The 21,767-nt window shown below is 36.7% G+C and overlaps 2 protein-coding genes and 1 pseudogene across 2 annotated transcripts; 2 read left to right on the plus strand and 1 right to left on the minus strand.

The window, feature by feature from the left end:
- The first annotated feature begins 42 nt into the window (after window positions 1–42).
- Window positions 43–911, plus strand: LOC141638955 (18.1 kDa class I heat shock protein-like; annotated as a pseudogene).
- Window positions 912–1,474: 563 nt separating this feature from the next.
- LOC141638960 (uncharacterized) lies at window positions 1,475–3,911 on the minus strand. The gene is made up of 5 exons (XM_074448144.1): window positions 3,670–3,911; window positions 2,974–3,117; window positions 2,811–2,877; window positions 2,696–2,726; window positions 1,475–1,740 (listed from the first exon to the last, which is right to left on the minus strand). The coding sequence occupies exons 1-5, from the start codon at window positions 3,839–3,841 to the stop codon at window positions 1,735–1,737; spliced, it is 420 nt and encodes a 139-aa protein (XP_074304245.1). The 5' UTR covers window positions 3,842–3,911; the 3' UTR covers window positions 1,475–1,734.
- A 9,215-nt stretch (window positions 3,912–13,126) lies between these two features.
- LOC141638961 (U-box domain-containing protein 13-like) lies at window positions 13,127–18,033 on the plus strand. The gene is made up of 4 exons (XM_074448145.1): window positions 13,127–13,748; window positions 15,422–15,538; window positions 15,660–16,112; window positions 16,543–18,033. The coding sequence occupies exons 1-4, from the start codon at window positions 13,470–13,472 to the stop codon at window positions 17,665–17,667; spliced, it is 1,974 nt and encodes a 657-aa protein (XP_074304246.1). The 5' UTR covers window positions 13,127–13,469; the 3' UTR covers window positions 17,668–18,033.
- The last annotated feature ends 3,734 nt before the right edge of the window (window positions 18,034–21,767 follow it).

Consider the following 21,767-nt stretch of genomic DNA (forward strand, 5'->3'; position numbering starts at 1 on the left):
CGGAGGCATTGGGAGTCACCTCGACACCCAAAAAATAAGATAATGGTTACAATAGGTGAGTATTTATACAAGTGAGACGACTTGATGAACAAGCTAATAAACCTAGAAATACCATAATTACAAAGATACGGTAAATAAGAAAGATATACAAAAGATTACGTAATATCTTTAACATTCAGTGGCCGAAAGACCAATGTCTTGGACCCATTCTCCCTCGACTTGTGGGATCCGTTGATGGTTTCCTTGACTCGACCCTGGCCAATGTACCCAGTTTTACCAGCGAAACTGCCCAGATCGCAAGCACCCGGGTCGACTGGAAGGAGACTCCGGAAGCCCATGTATTCAAAGTGGATCTTCCTGGGTTGAAGAAGAAAGAAATCAAAGTCGAGGTTGAAGAAGGAAGGATTTTACAGATCAGTGGTGAAAGGAGCAACTAGCAAGGAACAAGAGTTGACGAATGATAAATGGCACCGTGTTGAGAGGAGCAGTGGTAAGTTCCTTCGTCGATTCAGGCTCCCGGAGAACACAAAGATGGAAGAGGTTAAGGCCAGTGTGGAGAACGGTGTGTTAACTGCTGCTTAATGTGTCACAGTATATGTTACAACTACCCGATCAATTTACAATCCTTTGATATTTGAAACCTGCAGCACAAATCATCCATAATAAAACTTGAATTAAAGTACAATGAGTCAATGACAATCAAGAATAGGCTAACTTCCACAAATACAAATGACATTCAAGAAAAATAGATCTTTCAACATTTCAGAAGGGCAACAACTTTTAAGGTTATAAGGCAAGTTGCGTCTCAACTTATTCCTGCAGTTCTATGAACAGGGAAGGTGATGGGTAGAAGTGTTCAACCTACCTTTATATACATATATATAAGGAACGGCCAGGAGAAGTTCCCGGAAAAATTAAGCATGATTTTAAGTTCCCGGAAAAATACTGTCATTACCTATACAATTCCCAAAAGCAGGCAATGGTGATCAAATCCCAGAATATGGGCTTTGCAACTCTTACAATACCGCACCCTTGTTGCTGGCAATGAAGCCTACAACCAACAAATCAACAATGCTCCAAAAGTGGTCATACACTAGACGCAAATACAAATAATTTACAAAAAAAATCCACTAGAAATTCGAAAAAAGTTGATGAAGACGCATGGATGCCGATGGTCTGAACAAATGTTCTCACTATATCCAATGTACACCTCTTAGATGCTTCATGACAATTTTCATTCAATTCCGGCCATTATGCCTCATGATGGCGTCTCCAAGCGAGTATTATAATTTTCAAATTACGCTTTTCGGGATCACCCCATATGATTATGTTAGAATGTGATGCGTAAACAATAGGGATTAACAGGAATTACTAACAATTTTAAAGTTTCCTATAGAAATAAAACACTCACCACAAAGGCTGAATATTTCCTTGTAACAATTCCACAAAGGTACTTACTCAAACACAAAGTAAATTGAGGATATTTTTGGTTATATTTCATTAATAAAAATTGTCTTTCGGGCATTACATAAGCATTCTACAATATACATATAATATGTCTGATCATCTATTCTAAAGATACTGATCTAAAGACTAATAACAAGGAATGGATAATTGGACAGTCTGATAATGACCGTCGCGTGATTTCACGAACCAACAAATTAGACTGTACTTCTTTCCTTGCGCACTACTTCTGCTAACATTTGTCTTGATTAATTTCAGTAACCCTGCGCTTCAATCCTGTTGCAGAATGAGTTATGATTTGTTAATCCTCACTCTTAAGCACCATAAAACTAGTATTTTGATCCACATTTCGTTATTGCCCCTTGAAATCAGATTATCCAAGATGATTTAAGATGATGTCCATTGATACCGAATCAATTATTACAACCACATAGAATACACAGTCCGAACGCGGTTTTTTACATCTTCTGACATTGTGACACATGAAAGTGTTTGAAGGGTGTATTAATGTATTATAATTATTAAATTCACCTTTTCGAGAAGAACCCTACATTTAGATGATTGTGATTGCCTACGACTCTTATAAATACTTCAACTTTCAGAAGAAAACAGTTAATGATTGTGAATTGTGATTGACTCATTGTATACCAACTTATATCGACACTATCTAAGTATCAAGTTGTGTTTAATCCGCCATTCCCCTACGAACTGCAGCTTTGGCGATGGGGTTGATAGAGCACCTTAATATTCAACTAGATGTTATCATGCCACCAACCAAAAATACTTTCATCAATTTCCGAACAATACTAACAACGTCCCATGAAAATATCCACCCTCTAATGGCGATCAGGTCACAATATATGGTGATTGTCACCAACTCCTAAACACCAATAAAAGAATTTCAATAAACTCCAAACAAATTGAAAATCTTGTAGTCTAATTTCCATAACTGATACGGCCAAACACGAGGAAAGTTGAAAATACAAGTTCTACTTACTACCAATTGATTGTTTTTTTTTTTTTTGGGATGGTTCTTCTTAAGCAAACAAGAAAACATGGAAAGGCAATAAGAAGCGAGCCAATAAGGTTTAGGACTACCGACTACAGACTATCATCAACCTGACATAAAAGTCGGGTTGCAATTTCAGTCTTCAGAGCAGACAAACAGAACAAGTCAGTATACAAATCAATGCATTGGAATTCATTTGCTATGATTGATGGCGAAAAATACCTCTTTAGTTGAGTCATCTCGAAACAGCATTCTGTTATTCAAATAATTTATACGTCAAAAACGAATTGAGAACCAATACGAAGACAACAAAAATGTTAGGGAGTAGTAATCCAACCTGAAAAATGAATTGAGAACCAATGCGAACACCCCGTTGAACAGGATGTATAGTAGTGGTGAATAAACTGCCAAGATAAACAAATGAAAGTTAGCTAACTCGCTAATAGTTCATGCTTGCAGTTTTGAATGTCTACTAAATTATTTGAATAATAATATTATACCTTCTTGAGCTTCGGCGATGACGCTGATGAATGCGATCCACATACAGATTATATTGAACGCAAGGACCGCGGGAGGAGAAGCATGAACGCCGAAAAATTGCCTCACAAATTGTCCGACAGTTATAGCAATTAACAGCACCCCAACTGAAAAATCAACTTTAATTTAATTAGATTATAACAGTCAACTTACCTAACCTAATTCTTTACTAATTGTCGTAAGATTATACATTAGCACTTTGATATATAATATTACCATATTTATTATTTCGAGTGTGAAGTGTCAAAATCTTAACGGAATGGGACACAAGATGGGACATAAAAGTGGGACAGGTGATCTCTAATGTTCCTAGTCGGTCATTTCTTCCCTCTTTCCTTTTTTGGAAAGTTTTGTGTGGTCCAAATTCATTTGCGAGTGGACTTCCTTTTTTGGAAAGTTTCGTGTGATCCAAATTCCTTTGCAGATGGGGTTCCTTTTTTGGAAAGGTTTGTTTGGTCCAAATGGGCGTAGAATGTTTTGTGCGGACCAAATCATTTACTTAGTTATTGTGCAAAATGGTAGGGGAAGAAATGAGCGACGAGGAGGGAGTATAAATTAACAGAACCAAAACTGTAAAATCAACTTCAATAAGAGTATTAAAAACCCTAATTAACCTAATTATTCAAGAATTAAAGAGATTAAAGAGCGTGATTAAGGACCTGAGAAGATAATCAGAAAGTGGATAGACAGAGCTCCGAAAAAGTGAAGAATTGAGAGTAGAGCAAGGTGAGTGGAGAAGCCCAAGATTGCTGAGACAATACACCTGAAAATTAACTCCGACCAGCTTTCACGGCGGCGGTGCTCGTCGGCGGCGGCAGCAACCCCTGACATTTTCGACGATTGGTCACTTCTACAGTCCTTGAAAGACAAACTTATGATTTATGAAGCACATGAGAATATTTGTTGTTACCGCGGAATAAAATATAAAGTGATGGAAGTGGGCCGGCCCACCGTTAGGGCTGAGCAAAACCAGATATCCGATTCCGGATTTCAAAAACGGATTAGATATCCGAATTTAAAATTATAATTTTTCTGATCCACATCCGATCCGAATAATTCGGATATCCGAAAATCTGGAATCCGAAAATTCTGAGATCCAGTTTTCGGAAATCGAATTCGATCCGGATTTAAATGTACAGTAAAAATTGCACCGTGTCCCGTGGTATTTGACTATTGGCAGACTAAAACTAAAGGCAATTTCGGCCAATTTCGCATTTTGCAACCCACTAAAAAAGGTAACGTCTTCGACTGCATAAATTACAAGTTTTGATCGTATAAATACAAGTTTTAATCGCATAAACTAAACAAAAGTTTTTTTTTTTTTTTTTATATATATAAAAATTTTTAAAATTCGGATCGGATTTGGATATCCGGTTTTAAGAAAATCACAATCCACATCCGATTCAGTTTATTCGGAAAAAACTAGATCGGATATCCAATTTAAATGGTATCCATATATTCGGATTTTATTTCCAGATTTCGGGTTGGATTCGGAAAAAAAATAGGATCGGGATTTTTTTGCTCAGCCCGAGGTACGGTCCACGGCCCCATGGCATGTTGTGTCATGCCCAACTAGTGGTGACCGATCCCGATCCGGATCGTAGGATCTTACGATTCTATGATCCAAAAAGTGGTGACCGATCCCGATCCTAGGTAGGATCTTAATTTTGTAGGATCTTACGATTCAACTCGTGTAAAAATATTTTAAAGTAAAATCTTAACCCGATCCTACATTATTAACATTTCAATTTTTTCAGATACTAAAATTTTATATATGACTTTTAAGATAGAAATCTACTATAAACGAGATTAGTTAGTAGGCACATGCTAAGATAATACTGTTTTGAGATTTAAGCAAGAGATCAATACTATATATTAATTCCAGAAACCAAGGGACTTCAATGTAATTAAAGAAAGTTATACAAATTAATTATACTATATTGTTTTTAATCACTAGCACCATGTGATGGACCTGATTAAGGGATCTTAATGCAAATATTATATAGTTTGGATTAAAATTAAATTATATAAAAGCTTGATAATTTTCCTAAACATTTGTAAGAGACTAAAATATGGTCAATTTCCTTAAAATAAAATAATTAATTAAGAGGTCAATTTCCTTAAAATAAAATAATTAATTAAGATGGTCAATTTCAAGGAGACTAATAAAACAAAGAAGATGCTTGGTAATTTTCCTAAATATTTATAGAAGACTAGAAGATGGTCAATTTTCTTAAAATAAAATAATTAATTAGTATAAACATGCACACTTATGGTAGTAATTATTATCATCATAAAATTATATATTAAATTTAAAATCTGTGCAACTTTATTAAACTTTATAGTTTATTAGATGTATATAGATGTTAATTATTTAACATACAAAAATATAATATAAGTAGGTTATAAATTATTCAAGTTAGATTCCAAAATATATAATATTGCATAATTCTTTCGATTTGATTTAATGCATATATGTAATATATTTATATAAATATATAATCCTTTTAAAATTGCATGCCTAAGTAGTAAATGTAATTTCGTCAATAAAAAAAAGAATTGTAGTAACATTGGATATAGTTATATGATAGTAATAACTCATTTGAATAGTAAAGGTAACAATATTATCAGCGATATTAGTGAAAGTGGTAGAAACAACAACGGGAGTAGTGAAATAATCAATATTAATGCGGCAATAGTGAAAGTAGCAATAATTACGGCGGGAGTAGTGAAATTATCAATATTAATGCGGCAGTAATGACAATAGCAATAATTATGGCAAGAGTAGTGAAAGTAATAATGATTACGAGCCAGTAGTGAAATGTTATTACTATTGTTTCATTAATAAGAGTAAAATATTAATAGCGGGAGTAGTGAATTTGTCTCAAAATTTATTTCATCGTAATTTTAGGATATGTCATAGAAAAATAGATTAATGATAAATTTATGGGTTATGCAACTTTAAGTAATTTTACTAAATGAAAAAAAAATAATGGTAAGTAGAGGTAGCCCGGGCGAAGCCGGGCACCAATACTAGTTTTAATGTGACACCCTTAAGTTTAGCCTTAACTAATTACGTAAATTCTACAGAAAAACTGACAGGATATGTTTGTAATTGGTTCAACTAGCCAAAAACCTGTAATTTCAAAAAAAAATTTAAACCAATCACAACATTTCCAACATTCCCAAGAGGCGGGTGCCAAAACCTGCAATGCTAACGAACTAATTTACATGCCATAGCTAACGATAAGAAAATGTAATGATACAAACCCAAAATAGAAAAGGGAGGCATATGTCCCTTCAAATTATATACAAAACCAAAAGATAAAAGGTTTACTATAAGAATAGCCAAAACTAGGTCCAAGGTTCCATATGTTCACTAGCTCGTCTGTGACCCCAACAAAGCATCACAACCTGTCAATCGCATATTATACAAACACGAAAGCCACAATTCAGTGGGGAGTAACTTCGAGTCCTCCCAGCCACGAATCGTCAAAATTAATGTAACATGTAGTAAAACATGTAAACAATATGATAAACAATGTAATTATCATGTAAACTAACCTATGACCCCTAAACTGACCAAACTAAACTATCATGTGAATCATATAACAAATAGTAATCCAAACTTTATCAATCAGAACCGCTTACATCTCACCTATTACGATTCATAAAATCACCATACAAGAAAGGGCAATATATCAAAGACAGGCATAAGTTCTTAGCACCGTCAATAGTCACTCAGAATCGAGTCTATACCACGAGGTAGGGAAGGTAATCGAACCGGTATCTTGGCTCGGCGGTTAATATTAATAAAACATGGCCAAGACACAACACAACCCTAGCCTAAAATCTGCTTGAGACTTAGACATGCGGATACACACCACCGCACCCAAGACCCACAATTTTTCTAAAACAAAGTGAGTACCCTAAGGAGTCCACCAAAGGGTTGGCTAGTACTTAAGCTGACCACTTACTATCAAAATAAGTAACGAGGTCATGCCCCAACTTGGATATAAATCCACTAGTCAGGAACACAAAGGCTATCAAGCAGTGAACATATACTCGTCAGAGACTATAAAGACCTATCTATGATGAAGGCCGAAATACTCACCTAGGACCTAGTCCCAACTAGTCACAGCTTGAATACTTTAGCCCACACCACACGAGACAAGTAAGACACCCACTTAACCATAAGAGGACAAGAAGTCCAACTTACCAACCTAAATGCTAACATTCTATCATGTGAAAGGCTATATAAATGTCTATTCAAAGAAACAATCCAACAATATCCTCAATAAGTATTCAATACTAATTTCCAATTCTAACAATATTAACCATGTTAAAGGCTTCAGGGAATCTAGGGCCGTTTCTACAATATAAGAAGCTACTTAAATCAACTAATTACACATGTGAAATAAAAATATAATAAATGGCCTAAAACAAGAAAAATGCCGATTATCTAATTCATTCAACCGAATTTTTACCCGCAACCCCAGCCCTGCGACAGGTACGGGTTAAATTGCTGACCAATCACTCAATTAATCGACATCGCATCATCAAAGGGACCAAGGCTCGATTTTGGCAGACAATCAACAAAACATTACAATTATCGCTATATAATTCATTCTGAGCCTAATCTTTACAAATTTCATTTTCTAACCTATACTAACATGTGCAACTACCAAAATAAATATAATTTTTACCTTTAACATAATTTTTATTACTAATTTGATTTAATTCAAAAGTTTACCCATACATTACTTATTCTAATTATCTCGCTAATGAACCTAAAATGACGAACAATGCATGGAAAACCGCGAAACAAGCAACGTGCCGACCCGGGCCAGCCATGGGCCAGCCGTGGGCCTGCCGGGCTGCTGCCGGGCCCGCTGCCGCCCCTCCTACACCTCTCTTTTTTTCATTTTTGTTCAATATAAGACCGTCTGAAACATAATTAATCGTTCCCAATACTAACTTGTTAGCTAAAACTAACAAAAATACATGGATTAAACATGCATGTATCAAATTTAATCATGTGAAAATTATTACTCAAACAAAAATCACAAAACATACAAAAACAACAAAGATTGTGACGATAATTCGTCGAGTAACTCGAAATATGTTACCTTAAGCTAGAAAATGAGCAATTAGCACCTTAAAAACCAAACCCTAACAAGCACTAGCCGCTATCCTCGACAATATACGAGTCCCCAAACTCGTCCTCCAATTTTTCACCTAATTAAACAATAAAAACACCATAATAAGTACATAAATACCGAAATTACCGAAAATTCGTCTTAAAACAACTTCAAGAAAACTGAAATTAAAACATACAAGGTTGTAGATCTCGATGAGAGGATTCCGGAAATGTAAATTTCGTGAAAATCCGAGTAGAAATGAGGGAGATGTGACGATTTTAGCTTGGAATTGTATATGAAAATGGTGTTTTGATGATTTTGGAATGTTGAAGAAGATAAAGAAAATCAGAAAAAATGAAGGGGAAGGGGGAGTGCCGCGTGAAAGGGAGGGGAAAGGAGGAAAGAGCGGGTTTGAGTCGGGATTTTTCGAGTCGGTTTTGACTCGTTTCGATAATAATTAAAACCGTAAGTCAAATGCAAATTCCGACAAGACCAAAGTTTTTAAACACGAGATTACAAGAAAATTGAATACTCATACGACCCATTTCCAAATTCGTTTACCCAATGTTCAAAAGAATTGTCATTTTCCCCCCGATACGCCCTTATTTCGAAATAAAAAGTTTTACACGGTTTAAACTATTTTTAAACATCTCGAAACTATCAAAATAAATACTTTTCTTCAAAATATAATAAAATTATATTTCTTTGAATTATTTTTACTTTAAATACTTAAATATCAAATTTTATTTGATTAATAAATTATTTTCGAAATATATTAACGGTCCGAAATTACGGGGCGTTACATTTAACCTATTTTGATAACACAATTATGTATTTTAGTTAATTTGTAGGATCTTACGATTCTACGATTTGATCCTACCGATTCGATCCTAGGAAGCTCATCGATTCAAAGTAGGATCCCGATCCTAACAATATTGCTTTTAAGTTTAACTTGTTCAAAGTGGTAGATTCTATAACAATTTCAGTTTTACATTTGCATATTTTGTGTTTTACTAGTTAATGTCAATGTCCCACACAATTGCAAGTTGTTAGGGTGCAAATTCATGTCTCACATCATTAGAATAAAGATGGAAGATCATCTTTATAAGTGTGTAGAGAAGATAATAGTACAAGGTCTTTTGGGAAGGAGCCCAAAAGTAAATCCATGAGGGCTGGGCCCAAAGCGGACAATATCGTACTATTATGAGCAGTGGGCATAGATGCAGCAGAGGTCCAACACAAAGGATATTCACGCTTCCGCATAAAAAGTGCTATCAGAGCCCAAGGTTAATCTTGGGCCTACGCCCCGTGACGTAAAATGGTGGAGCTTGGAGAGCGGGATATATAGCATTCGCGAGTTATGGACGCATGGGCTCGATCTGGCAGACTGTTTGCAAAGCTCAAGTCCATAGGAGGTACGGTGGTGAAGCATAGAGACAAGACTTGAATGTGGCGTACAACGACGTTGGTGAAGCATAGAGACAAGACTTGAATGTGGCGTACACTGTAAGACATGGAACTCCTATAGCTCAAGTAGAGCTAATACTTTCGCGAGAAGCGACATGGGTCTCACAGTGGTGAGACGGTAGACCATCTAAGAGAAGATCGTCAGCGACCCGACCATTTGACAAATGATTTGAGGTTATGGCTGGGGGACGAAAATTTTTAAGAACGGATAAGCAATAATATAAAGTACACTCAAAAAAATTCGAAAAATTTAATTAAAAATTTCGAAAATCTCAATCGTCAAGAGGTCGAAGACCCCTGCTAACCCTCTAACTCTACCACTAAAATGAAGTGTGATGACTGAGACCATCTCCAAGCAGTGGTCACGCTAACTAGGTCACGACCCGATTTTACTCTTAATTCCACCTTATTAACCTTGACCTATTTTCACCCTCCCAAGCAGAAGGTCGCGACCTAGGTCATTAACCCAATCATTTTCTACTTCACAACATTCCCAATCATACCCCACTATCATATTATATACTTTTTTTTATTATTTTTTTATTGTTCCACCAATCAAATTTGGACACATGGGAGGTCACATAAGTGGTCAATTTGTGACCAAAGTGACCAAGTTTGGTCACAAATTGACCTTTGGTCACAAATTAACAATTTTGGTCACCAATTAAATACCTTAATTACCCCATGACCAAGCAATTGACCTTGCTTGGGGATGGTCTGATGGTGGGAAAGTCACATGCAACCTTATATTATTGCGCAGCCTTTCTTCCTTATTACATGGCCCATCCGCCCATTTGCCATCACCGATCCACCGTCTATCTACACTTGATCTATGTACACTTCAGTTAAAAAAAGAAAAGTTACAAAAAACAGATAGATTAATATAATCACTAACATAATGCAAAAAAAAACTTACCCCGTCTATCTTATTAAGGTGTTATTTAACCCATTTAGAGTTAAGATGGATATGCCCGCTTTGATCTTAAAATGGATAACCGGTTGAAGAGACACCAATTGAATTCAGCTAACATACTTTGAGTTTTTCATTGCTTTTGGACTGCGTCATATACTACACCACCCCGTCTGTTCCATGCATTTATTTAGTTTTTTTTTACTGTTAACTTGTGAGAATATTTTAATGAAATGTAAACAAATTAAATGATTGAGACGAAATTACCGTCTCGTCTTTAATTTGATAGTTACACCTTTCAAATCTGATTAACCAACTAACAGTTTGTGTTGCTGTTGGAGTTAATGGAGACGTACTAGTGTACCAATTAAAATTCTCTCCATTTCTTAAAAGAAATGGAAAGGTCATTTCTTATAAACGGTCTAGATTTCATCTTGCAACGATCTAACGTACCCGATTTTAGTATAAAAAAGCAAGTAGAATTAAAACAACAATATTAAATTGTATTGTGAGAGGGAAATGAACTCTCCATTTCTTTTAGAAAATGGAGAGGATCCTTGCTCTCTACTGTACTACTCCATGTCATTTCAATGTTCAATTCACATTCACATTCACATTCACATTTACGATGACAAATAATCTCGTACAATAATTAAACAATATTAATGTGTGGATGTTCTGTAATTAGCTGCAATTGGTGTTGGTGAGACTTGAGAGTACTGTATTCCCGCGTATAAATCTGGCGAATCATTAGATTATTAGAATAAATAAACAAGTTATTAAGAAAAGGTGTTATTCTTTTCCATCTGGCACTTATCTACTTCCGTGGTGGAGTTAGCATGGCCGCTCCCTCTTACCAGCGGATAAAATTCGTAAAGATTTTAGTTAAAATTTTCTAAATTTTTTCGAGTTCCCTTTTTATCATCACCTATTTATCCCCGCTTCAACCCTGCTAGGTTTACTTTCTAGCTCCGCTATTATATTGATCTACTTGTGTTCTTTTCAGAGCATGAACTTCATTCTAAATTTCTTCAAAGCGTCTTGCTTGTGATGGGCTAATCCCGTCATTAAAAAACACTCTCACAAAAAGGAGAGGGACAAAAGGCATCCCATGTGCTTCCCCACTTGCCTCTCATGGGTATTTTGTGAGAGGAAATGGTATCCGTCTTCAGCTTGTGACGGATATCGCCGTCTTCAATGAGATTTTGTGAAATTTCTAATGTCCACCTCCATTGTCTTTATGGTTAACAACTAATTATGGATGAAGATCATCATTGTCATCTACTATAACAGTAAGAGGATTATACATCTGATGTATTACCTCCAATTCTATAGTTTTTGAGTATTCTAATCAAGTTTTTGAGTTTTATTTTAAAGTTTTTGAGTTTCACTATAAAGTTTATGAGTTTATTCACTTAAAAATTAAGGAATAAAAACTTGCAATAAAACTCGAAAACATTACATATTAGTTTAGTTAAATTTGAGTTTTGACGGGAAAATATTAAAATCTAACTTATAAACTTTAATATGCTCAAAGAAATATACATATATGCTAAAAAACAAATAAAGTTTGAGGCAATAAACTCAAAAAAAATACATATATGCTCAAAAAATAAAAAAGTTGGATATAGTACATCCGATGTATGTTCCTTTTTCTCTCTACTTTAATCAATTCTTAATTTACGAATACTTTACAACTAAGATAACTTAGACCTCCATATTACCCACAAAAACTCGAAATAGATTATCCATCTCATGCTATATGCCATGTCTTGGATCGCCAACATAAATACTCCGTAACAAACGCGTATGTGTAGAAATTTTAGACAAATAAAAATAAGTTATTATTAGACACTTAATCTATATGAATTGAAGTGTTTATGAAACACATTCCTCGGTTCACTAATCACTAACGATTTGTCCACATGGACAAATGGTGTTAGCGGCCTTTTATTGACCAACTAATCATTTAAATGTTTACTACATACTTGAATTCAACTTAATAATATATGGATAATATCTCAATAATCGATCACCATATCCAAGATCAATTTCACCCAGTGGCGGAGCCAGGATTTGAACTTAGGGGGGCGAAAATTTTTAGGGAGGGCGAACGACTAATTTCATAAGGTACATTCGAAAAAAAATCGAAAATTTAATTAAAAACTTCGAAATTTTCATCCGCCAGGGGAGGCGACCGCCTCTGTTAGCCCCCCTAACTCCACCACTGATTTCACCAAGGTGCTCTTATTCACTATTCAGCTCATCTTTAGCTCGACCGACCTCTATACTCGCCTTGTTCAATTCCCGACTTTGAACACCTTCCACCAACTAACACAACAAATTTATAAACTCCGATATCATTGAGTCAATCCAAATCTCATTATATCAAATTTTTTAACGATTTCATATTTCAACTTCTCACAAGATATTATATCATTACGAGAATCTCTACTTATATAATTTTTTAAAACACTGTTTCAAAAAACAAGTAGACAAATCCGATAATCTATATACTTATCTTAAGAATTTTCCTTAATACAAAAGTCAAAAATGGAAATCTCAAAAGATAGTAGTAGCTGGAGCCAGTCAGCCAGCACACCCACTAAATTTAGGCAAATAATCAACAAATCCCATATCCTTCTCCATCATTTAAAAAAACCCCGGTAATAAAAAGTTAAAAACTCCAACTTATTACACTAAATCCACTAATCCTTCTACTTTTTACTCCCCCATTCTTACCGCATACCAGCAGTAAATAAATCCCAATATAATTACACCCAAAAAATCATCACCCTCCTCCCTCTCTTTCTCTCTCTACTCACCTCATTATCACAAAATTCTTCAATTACACCAAAATTAAATTAAATAAATCTTCAATTATCAAAATTATAATTGCAATTTTATTTATTTATATAAGTTTTGGTGATTTTTGATTAAAATGGAGGATGAAAAAGGTGGTAAAGAATTGGTGTTAAAAGAAATAATCGCGAAAATCAATGAAATATCGTTGTTTACGGTTTACCGTCCTACGGTTAAAAAAGAGTACAGTAATTTAGCAAGGAGATTAAAGTTGTTAATCCCAATGTTTGAGGAAATTAAGGAGAGTGATCATCCTTTGTCTAACGACGTCGTTTCATCTCTTGTTGATTTCAGCCGTTTTGTTTCTGTTGCTCTAGATTTGCTCCGGTTTGGCTCCAATGGCAGCAAGATTTTTCTGGTTTTTATCTTTTTCTTATCCATTTATTAATTATTATTTATATTTATTCGTTTTAATTAGATTTATTATTTTTTGCAATTGATTTGATTTTGTATTTGTTGTGTAATTTGATTCGATTTGAGTAGTGGCAGAGCCGGGATTTGAAGTTAGGTGACTAAACTGTAAATTGAGATTTTTAGGGGCGGATTAGTAATACACTCCCTCCGTCCCGGCCATTTGTTGTCCTATCCTATTTTAGTCAATTCTCGTCATTTCTATTTTAAGATTCCATTTTAGGGGTGGATTTCCGTCCCGGCCATTTGTTGTCCTATCCCATTTTATTCAATTGTTATCATTTCTATTTTAGGATTCTATTTTAGGGTGGAATTAGTAATTTACTCCCTCCGTCCTGGCCATTTGTTGTCCTATCCCATTTTAGTTAATTGTTATCATTTCTATTTTAGGATTCCATTTTAGGGGCGGATTAGTAATGTAATAGAGTAAATTAGAAAAATTATCGTAAATTTTCACTAAACAGTTATTGTTTTGAATAAGTCTCGCTCTGCCACTGATTGTGAGAACTGATTAGTGTTCAATTGGGGTAAGTTTCGGGTTTAAGACGAACTGCTGTTAATGAGTTTGTTATATCCGATGTACTATGTCATCATACACCCGAACCAATGAGAAAATTAGAATTATCAACACTTCCGTAAGTAAGAAAGCAAAATCTTAGTGAAATAAGATAAAAAAGAGAAGAATATTCTCGTTGGTTAGGGTGTACGATGATACTCCCGTGGTGCGTATCATTTGTTTATCTTTGATTAACATACTACTCACAAAGAATGAAAAAGTAAAACAAATGATTGGGACGTTGGGAGTCTGATACAATCGGCGAACCTTAGAATTTTTCTGTTATGGCAAAGGTAAAAGCATGTATGTTGATCGTTGAGGACCAATAGCTATGTGCTCGTTATATGGTTTATAATTATTATGCTTTCGGTGTATTTTTGTGTAATTGTACGAGGTGTTTAGGCGAATCATAGAGATGATTTGTGAGAGTGAGACTTTTTTCTCGGTGCATCAAGTGGGGGATTTAATCTTGCGGGAATCTGTAAAGTAATGTTCGGATGTTGATGTATATATATGTAATTTATGAGGTTATTAAGAGGCTATTTATGCAATGCAAATCTACTTAATAATGTATATCAACTCGTCAAAGGAATTTCCGAGTAGTTATAAATGGTGACGGTAGTGTAAAACCTCGTGAGGGCTGTAATAGCGTCTTGGTGCTTTGAAGCAGAGGTTATCAGTTTGATGATGATAAATAAAAAAAGTAAAAGACAAGAAGATTGTGAATCAAGTGGTTGTTGAGATAGTGAATTATGTATTCATAGCGTTGAGAATGTGTCTGATGTTAGGAGAATCTTGTAAGATTGTCGCTGGCATTCCGTATATAATTGTGATTGTCATTTGGAAGTTTATTCGGAAGAGATGAAAGATACTTGGGTTTGGTGGGTTAGCATGGAACCTGCCAATTTATGCGAGTTGCTAAGTTCCCGTAGTTAAGAGATGCTGTTCACTCTTACAGTCTTACTATCATGTTTTTATTCTATATATGCAAGTCACAGAGTAATATGATGTTTTTGCATACATTCCTTTCCATTTCCGTCACTGATCATACTTGCTTTTTCCAGGCCCTTGAGAGAGAGCAGGTTATGGCTAAGTTTCATGAAGTTACTTCTAATTTGGAGCAAGCTTTGGATGGAATATCATACGAGAATCTTGATATCTCTGATGAAGTCAAGGAACAGGTAGACTGACACTTCTTGAAGGCTTTTTGTATTGCTCTGACAAATTAACAATGCACATCGTGAGATTGATGTTGCAGAATAGCTACAGTGAATAAAAGGTGCTAAATTTTTCTCATTTCAGGTTGAGCTCGTGATATCTCAGTTTAAAAGAGCCAAGGAAAGGGTCGAGGCACCTGATAATGAGCTCTATGAGGATCTCTTGACTCTTTATGAGAGCAGCAATGACGCTACTGTTGATCCAAGTTTGTTAAGAAGAGTTGGTGAAAAACTGCAGCTTTTGAAACTTGATGATCTTACACAGGAGTCTGTGGCTCTAACTGAGATGATTGCGTCTAATGGAGAACTCGATGAGAAGATAGAGAAGATGTATAATCTTCTAAGGAAAGTTAAAGGTTTTGCTCAGACTGAAAACCCAGATATGGAGTCTTCTACCGAAGAAACGAGTCTTTCAACTGGCTGTAGCGGGCAAACGCCCGCTGTTGGGAGATCCAAGTCTCTTATTATACCAGATGACTTCCGCTGTCCAATCTCCTTGGAGCTAATGAAAGACCCAGTCATTGTTTCAAGTGGACAGGTATTTGTACGATCAGTGATGTTTAAATATCAAAATTTTCCAGATGTGGTTCCTTTTCGCTGAGTAAATTGTTTTGTGATATGGATTCCGTTTTTCTAAAACCAATTTCCGTATCATTACAAGTTATGACGTTATGGGAGATGTTCTGAAACATCTGATATTAAAACTTGCTCTAAATGTAGTTTTTTTAAAAAAAAAGCTTCTGTATGGGATTACAGCTATTATATTCTGTTTGTAATGTGTGTAATAATAATTGAGTCTATCTAAAAATATTCGAGTGGAAGAAACTTTAGGTGTTGTGAAGCAGTTGCAACCCATCACATTACCTGCTGGTGTTTGGTGCCGGACAACATTTTAGTTTTTATGACAGCTTGATGTGGTTCTTTGACAAGACTTAATTATTAACGACTTTGGTATTCCTCTTTTGCAGACCTATGAACGTTCATGCATCGAGAAATGGATAGCAGCAGGGCACAACACTTGCCCAAAGACACAACAAACCCTCCAGAACTCTTCTCTCACCCCTAACTATGTCCTACGAAGCCTTATAGCACAGTGGTGTGAAGCAAATGGGGTAGACCCACCCATGCGACCCGGCCCGACCCGACCAAGCAGGAGCCCATCTGCCTGCTCACTTGCAGAACGTTCCAAGATCGAGGAACTCCTCCAAAAGCTCCATTATGGCAACCCGGAGGACCAGCGAGCAGCAGCTGGTGAAATCCGGCTTCTGGCAAAACGAAATGCGGATAATCGTGTTGCCATTGCCGAGGCAGGTGCCATTCCACTACTTGTGGGCCTGCTGTCAACAGCTGACTCACGCACGCAAGAGCATGCTGTCACCGCTCTTCTTAATCTTTCCATATGTGATGATAACAAAGGAAGCATCATTAACTCGGGGGCTGTTCCCGGCATTGTTCACGTGCTTAAGAAAGGTAGCATGGAAGCAAGAGAAAATGCGGCTGCAACCCTGTTCAGCCTATCAGTTGTGGATGAAAATAAGGCCACAATTGGTTCTTCGGGTGCCATTTCTCCTCTTGTCTTGTTGCTTAGTGAGGGTAACCAAAGAGGGAAGAAAGATGCGGCTACCGCACTTTTTAACCTTTGCATTTATCAAGGGAATAAAGGCAGGGCTATAAGAGCCGGAATCGTGCCTATATTAATGCGGCTTCTAACTGAGACCAGTGGGGCCATGCTGGATGAGTCGTTGGCGATACTGGCAATAATATCAAGCCACCCTGATGGAAAAGCAGCCATAGGATCGGCAGATGCATTGCCAGTCTTAGTAGAAGTGATTGGAAATGGATCCCCCAGAAACAAAGAGAATGCAGCTGCTGTTTTGGTGCATCTTTGTTCAGGAGATAGTAGCTACCTTGCAGCAGCCCAAGAGCTTGGAATTACAGCCTATTTGCTTGAAATGGCCCAAACTGGCACTGAAAGAGGCAGAAGAAAAGCTCAACAATTACTTGAGCGGATAAACCGGTACACCGAACAGCAGAAGCAGGTCTTGGTGACAGTTGAGGCTGAGGGACACGAGCCTACTGTAGCTGACAGCTGACAGCTGACAGCTGACGGCTTTCTATATTTTGATTTTTTTTCTATTTTTTGGTTTTCTTTCTATTTCATCGAAGGGACAGAGAAACGGCTCATTACTAACCTGCAGGTAAGGTGGAAGATCGCTATCCTGCGTGGTAAAGTTCATTGATTCTGTAATTGGCCACTTTTGGGAATAGAGTTGGAACTCTTGGAAGTTGAATGCCTGTGCTCTTCTTTGTCTTCAGAGAAGGCGAAAAAAAAGTACAGGAGCGAAAACTAGGGAGTATCTGTCAAATGACAAATATAACTTGTAAAATTGCATTGACTGACTTTCCTCCTAATTTATTTGAAGGAGATGAAATTAAACTTGCCCATTGTATTGATTCCATAGTTTGGCCTCAGCATCCGGAGTCCCTTCCAATTTCTCAGAAATGATTCGATCTTTTCTATGTATGGTCGTTGTAGACACGGTACTTCAGGTTTATTGGCTTAGGAAGAAAGGGTAGGGAGGGTCAAGGCCATGAACGGAGGAACTGCTCGCTTCCTACATCCTCGATGCTCACTCGTGGCAGCGTCACAAATACAAATCAAGCGTCGATGTGTCAACTGTCAAACCTTTTATAGTTCTATTTACTAGTTGGATTGGTTCTATGAATTTATATGTTGGCCTTCTATAGTTCTGTTACTTTGGATCCGATGAACCTCATATGCAAGACCCGTTTCGCAGTAATCTCTTATTTGAACCCTCTAACGAGTACTGGTTTATTGGTTCTGGTTCAGTCCATGTTATTTCTCGCATTCAACATGTCTGTCTGATTTCTGAAATCAGCCTACGCCCTACGGTATCTTTTTATCAGGAGCGCATGTAATCGCCTGAAAATGTCTTGACACATGCAATAGCTCATCACTTTCTGGATGATCTGTTCGAGCCCTGGGAATGCAACAGTTTAAAACTTATGAGGAAAAACTACCACCTACAGCCCTAATGATGCTACCCGGCTCGATTCCAGATTAAATTAAACCGAATGGTATACGCCAAAACTTTCTAGACGATCTAGGATTAAAAAGGTAACTCGTTATTGTAATTACAATTTAGCAAAATAATTAAGAAAGAAGGAGTATAGATGAAGCATTCCAGATTCGTGTGGACGTAAGGCTCACAAATTGTCGGACAAAAGCAACATCCACCATACTATATTTTAGCAGAATGTCCAGGAGTATTTGCATGGCAAAACCAGCTAGCTACCAAATCTCAAAGGATTATCCCTCATCACTAAAGTATAAAATTATTAACCTAATAAAAAGATTATGCTTTATGTTTAAATATATGCTCCCAGACAAAATGGTCGATTATGTTATTTATACATACATACTATACGGGTCACATTAATTTATGGTCCACTTTAATTAATTTGGGCAAATGGCTAGGGCGTAGGATTTGCACTTTCTGGCTGTTTATTTGAACAAATACACGTCATATCCATCTTAATCTTAAGACGAGTTAAGTATTTAGAGATAACAGCAGAATGCATATAAAAATTAACAAAAGATTTATTTCATTTAGATGCCTGAGGTGTTATTTAACTCGTTTTGTTCTTAAATTGATATATTTGTTTTATGGAAGACCAACAACTGCAAATATATATAGGAAAATTGTTTGCCTTCCACCGTCGAAAGTGAGGCCTATTAATTACCTCCAGTCTGATTTAAAACAATTAAGCAAGTGTTTGTTTTAACTCATAAATGTATGAGGTGTGTGTTTGGAATGAGCAAAACCCATACTAGGTGTTTGTTTGACAAAATTAGAGGTTTCATACCCATAACTCAAACTCCATAAGGTTTGGGTTTCTCATACCGGGGAGGGTATATTTTCATGATTTTTCAATATAAAAAATAATTCTTTTTAATGTTGAATTTTAGATTTTTTTAAACTTTGATCAAGTTCAACTCCATCCTACTCAAAACTGAAACAAACACAAGGTATGAAGAATCAAGTTGATTGCCTCTGATTGTCTGGATGCCGTCAACTCTATCTTGCAGTCTACTGCCCCTTGTGGTCCTTATACTAACATCATCCTTGAGTGTAGGGCCCTTTTGCAGGACTCACCCCATTTAAAGCTGATTTTTGAGAAGAGGACTGCTAACCGTGTGGCGGATGCTATTGCTTATCATTCCGTCCATGATACTAGTTCTTTTTTAGGTTGTTTTGAGTGGGCTCTTGCCCCTTCCTTTGTTGTTGATCTTTGTACTAGCGACTCTATTTTGGCCTCCGCGCCTCTTTCCCCAGACCCGCCCCCTTGATGTACTCTAACTTTATTTTCCACCTTTAATGCATGTTCCTTCTATCCAAAAAAAAAAAAAAAAATGAATCAAGTTCCAAACCCATACCACCCGGGTATGATTCCTGATTCCAAGCCCATACACACGCGCGAACCAAACGCCCCCTAGAGAGTTGTATAATTGAATCCTGTGATTCTAATGATAAAAATATAATGTATTTATAGTATCATAGTAGAAGAAACTCTAATACTCTAAACCCTAAACAATAGCCATCGTAAGCTATCTTTTTTTTTTTGCCGAAAATGGTACTAGTTAAAAAGAACAAAGTCGAGTACGAAGTTTAAGGGGGATAAGGAGGAGGGATAGGAGGTGAGCCTCCATACACATTGTCTTTACATAAAGTACTAATGACGAAAGATGGGGGGTCATTCCATCAAAATAAACCCGAAACATAATTGTGGGCATTAGACGCAACCCATCTAGCAACTAGACCCGCACTTGCATTGCACTCCCTTCTCTCGAAAATGAGATCCCAACCTTGTAAAGCTTGCAACAGTTCCCTACAATCCATAATAATATTAGTGATAACACTATTACTCAAGGAGGGCCTTTGTATTTCATCAACCACCTTTTTGCAATCCGAGCTAATAATCCCACCATCACCTGAAAAATTAGTAACAAACAAAAGGCCAGGGCTTCCCTAATAGCAAGAACCTCAGCATGGAAAGGGGAGCTGCATTTTATTTTTGATCCCGAACCAACAACCCATGTACCAAGATGATCACGACAAAACAAGCAAGACCCGCTATACCCAAAGAAACGTGAAAAGACACATCACAATTAATCTTGAAGCTACCAATAGGGGGAGGCTGGGTCCAAACAGAGGTGGTAGGGGCAATAGGTGTAAGGGCAGGGGGAGTTGAAACAAAGTTTGGCTGCTGGGAAAACCATTCCCAGGCCAAAAACCGAATATGAAGAAGCCAAAGATGGTGGGGAGGGACCTTATCCTTGAAGACCCATTTATTCCGTCTCAACCAAATATTCCAAATGAAGAAGGAGAAGAGAGTAGCCCAAGGGAGGCCATTGTTAGGAGAGTTTTGGGTTAAATTTTGATGTAGCCAGTTTGTAAGGGAGAGATTGAAAAAAACCTGAGGCAGTTGAAATTCGTCCCATACATTCCTAGAAAAAATGCAGTCACGCAAAACATAAAGGGTGTCTTCAGGGGAAGAATTACACAATTGACAAATAGGGGAAGAGATGATTTTCCTATGAGACAAAGTCTTTGTAGTGGGCAGCCTATCTAACAAAGCAAACCAGACCATGAGTTTTATTTTGGGCAGAGTTTGAATTTTCCATAACCAAGTCAGCTCCACCTCGGTATTATCAGGTAGATTATTATCAGTGTCGCGGTTCCGACAAATTGTATCATAAGCGCGACCAAGAGAGAAAGAGTTATTCGTGGTGAAAGTGGAGAACTTGATATCAGATCTATGGTTCCTAGAGAGAGGGATGGAGTAGATGAGGTCAGTGATTGATTGGGGAAGGGAGAAAGAAAGCATTGTCAAATTTCAATTGCGACGAGGAATGATGAGGGAAAAACAAGCTTTATCCTCGCCAACATTCAAAGGCCCATGAATTAGAGAACGAAGAGGACCACTAGGATGCCAATTATCACTCCAAAGATTTATGGATGAACCATCACCAACAGCCCAAGCTAAGAAATGGATCCCATGAAAAAGTCCCATTCCCGACCAACATTTCTCCAAAAAGGAGAGCCTTTAGAGAAAGGCAGATGAGAGGATCTCCGTCGTAAGCTATCTATAACCTAATTAATTCCTCTAA

This window comes from Silene latifolia, unplaced genomic scaffold (genome assembly GCF_048544455.1).
Source record: "Silene latifolia isolate original U9 population unplaced genomic scaffold, ASM4854445v1 scaffold_240, whole genome shotgun sequence".
Classification (NCBI taxonomy): Eukaryota; Viridiplantae; Streptophyta; class Magnoliopsida; order Caryophyllales; family Caryophyllaceae; genus Silene; species Silene latifolia.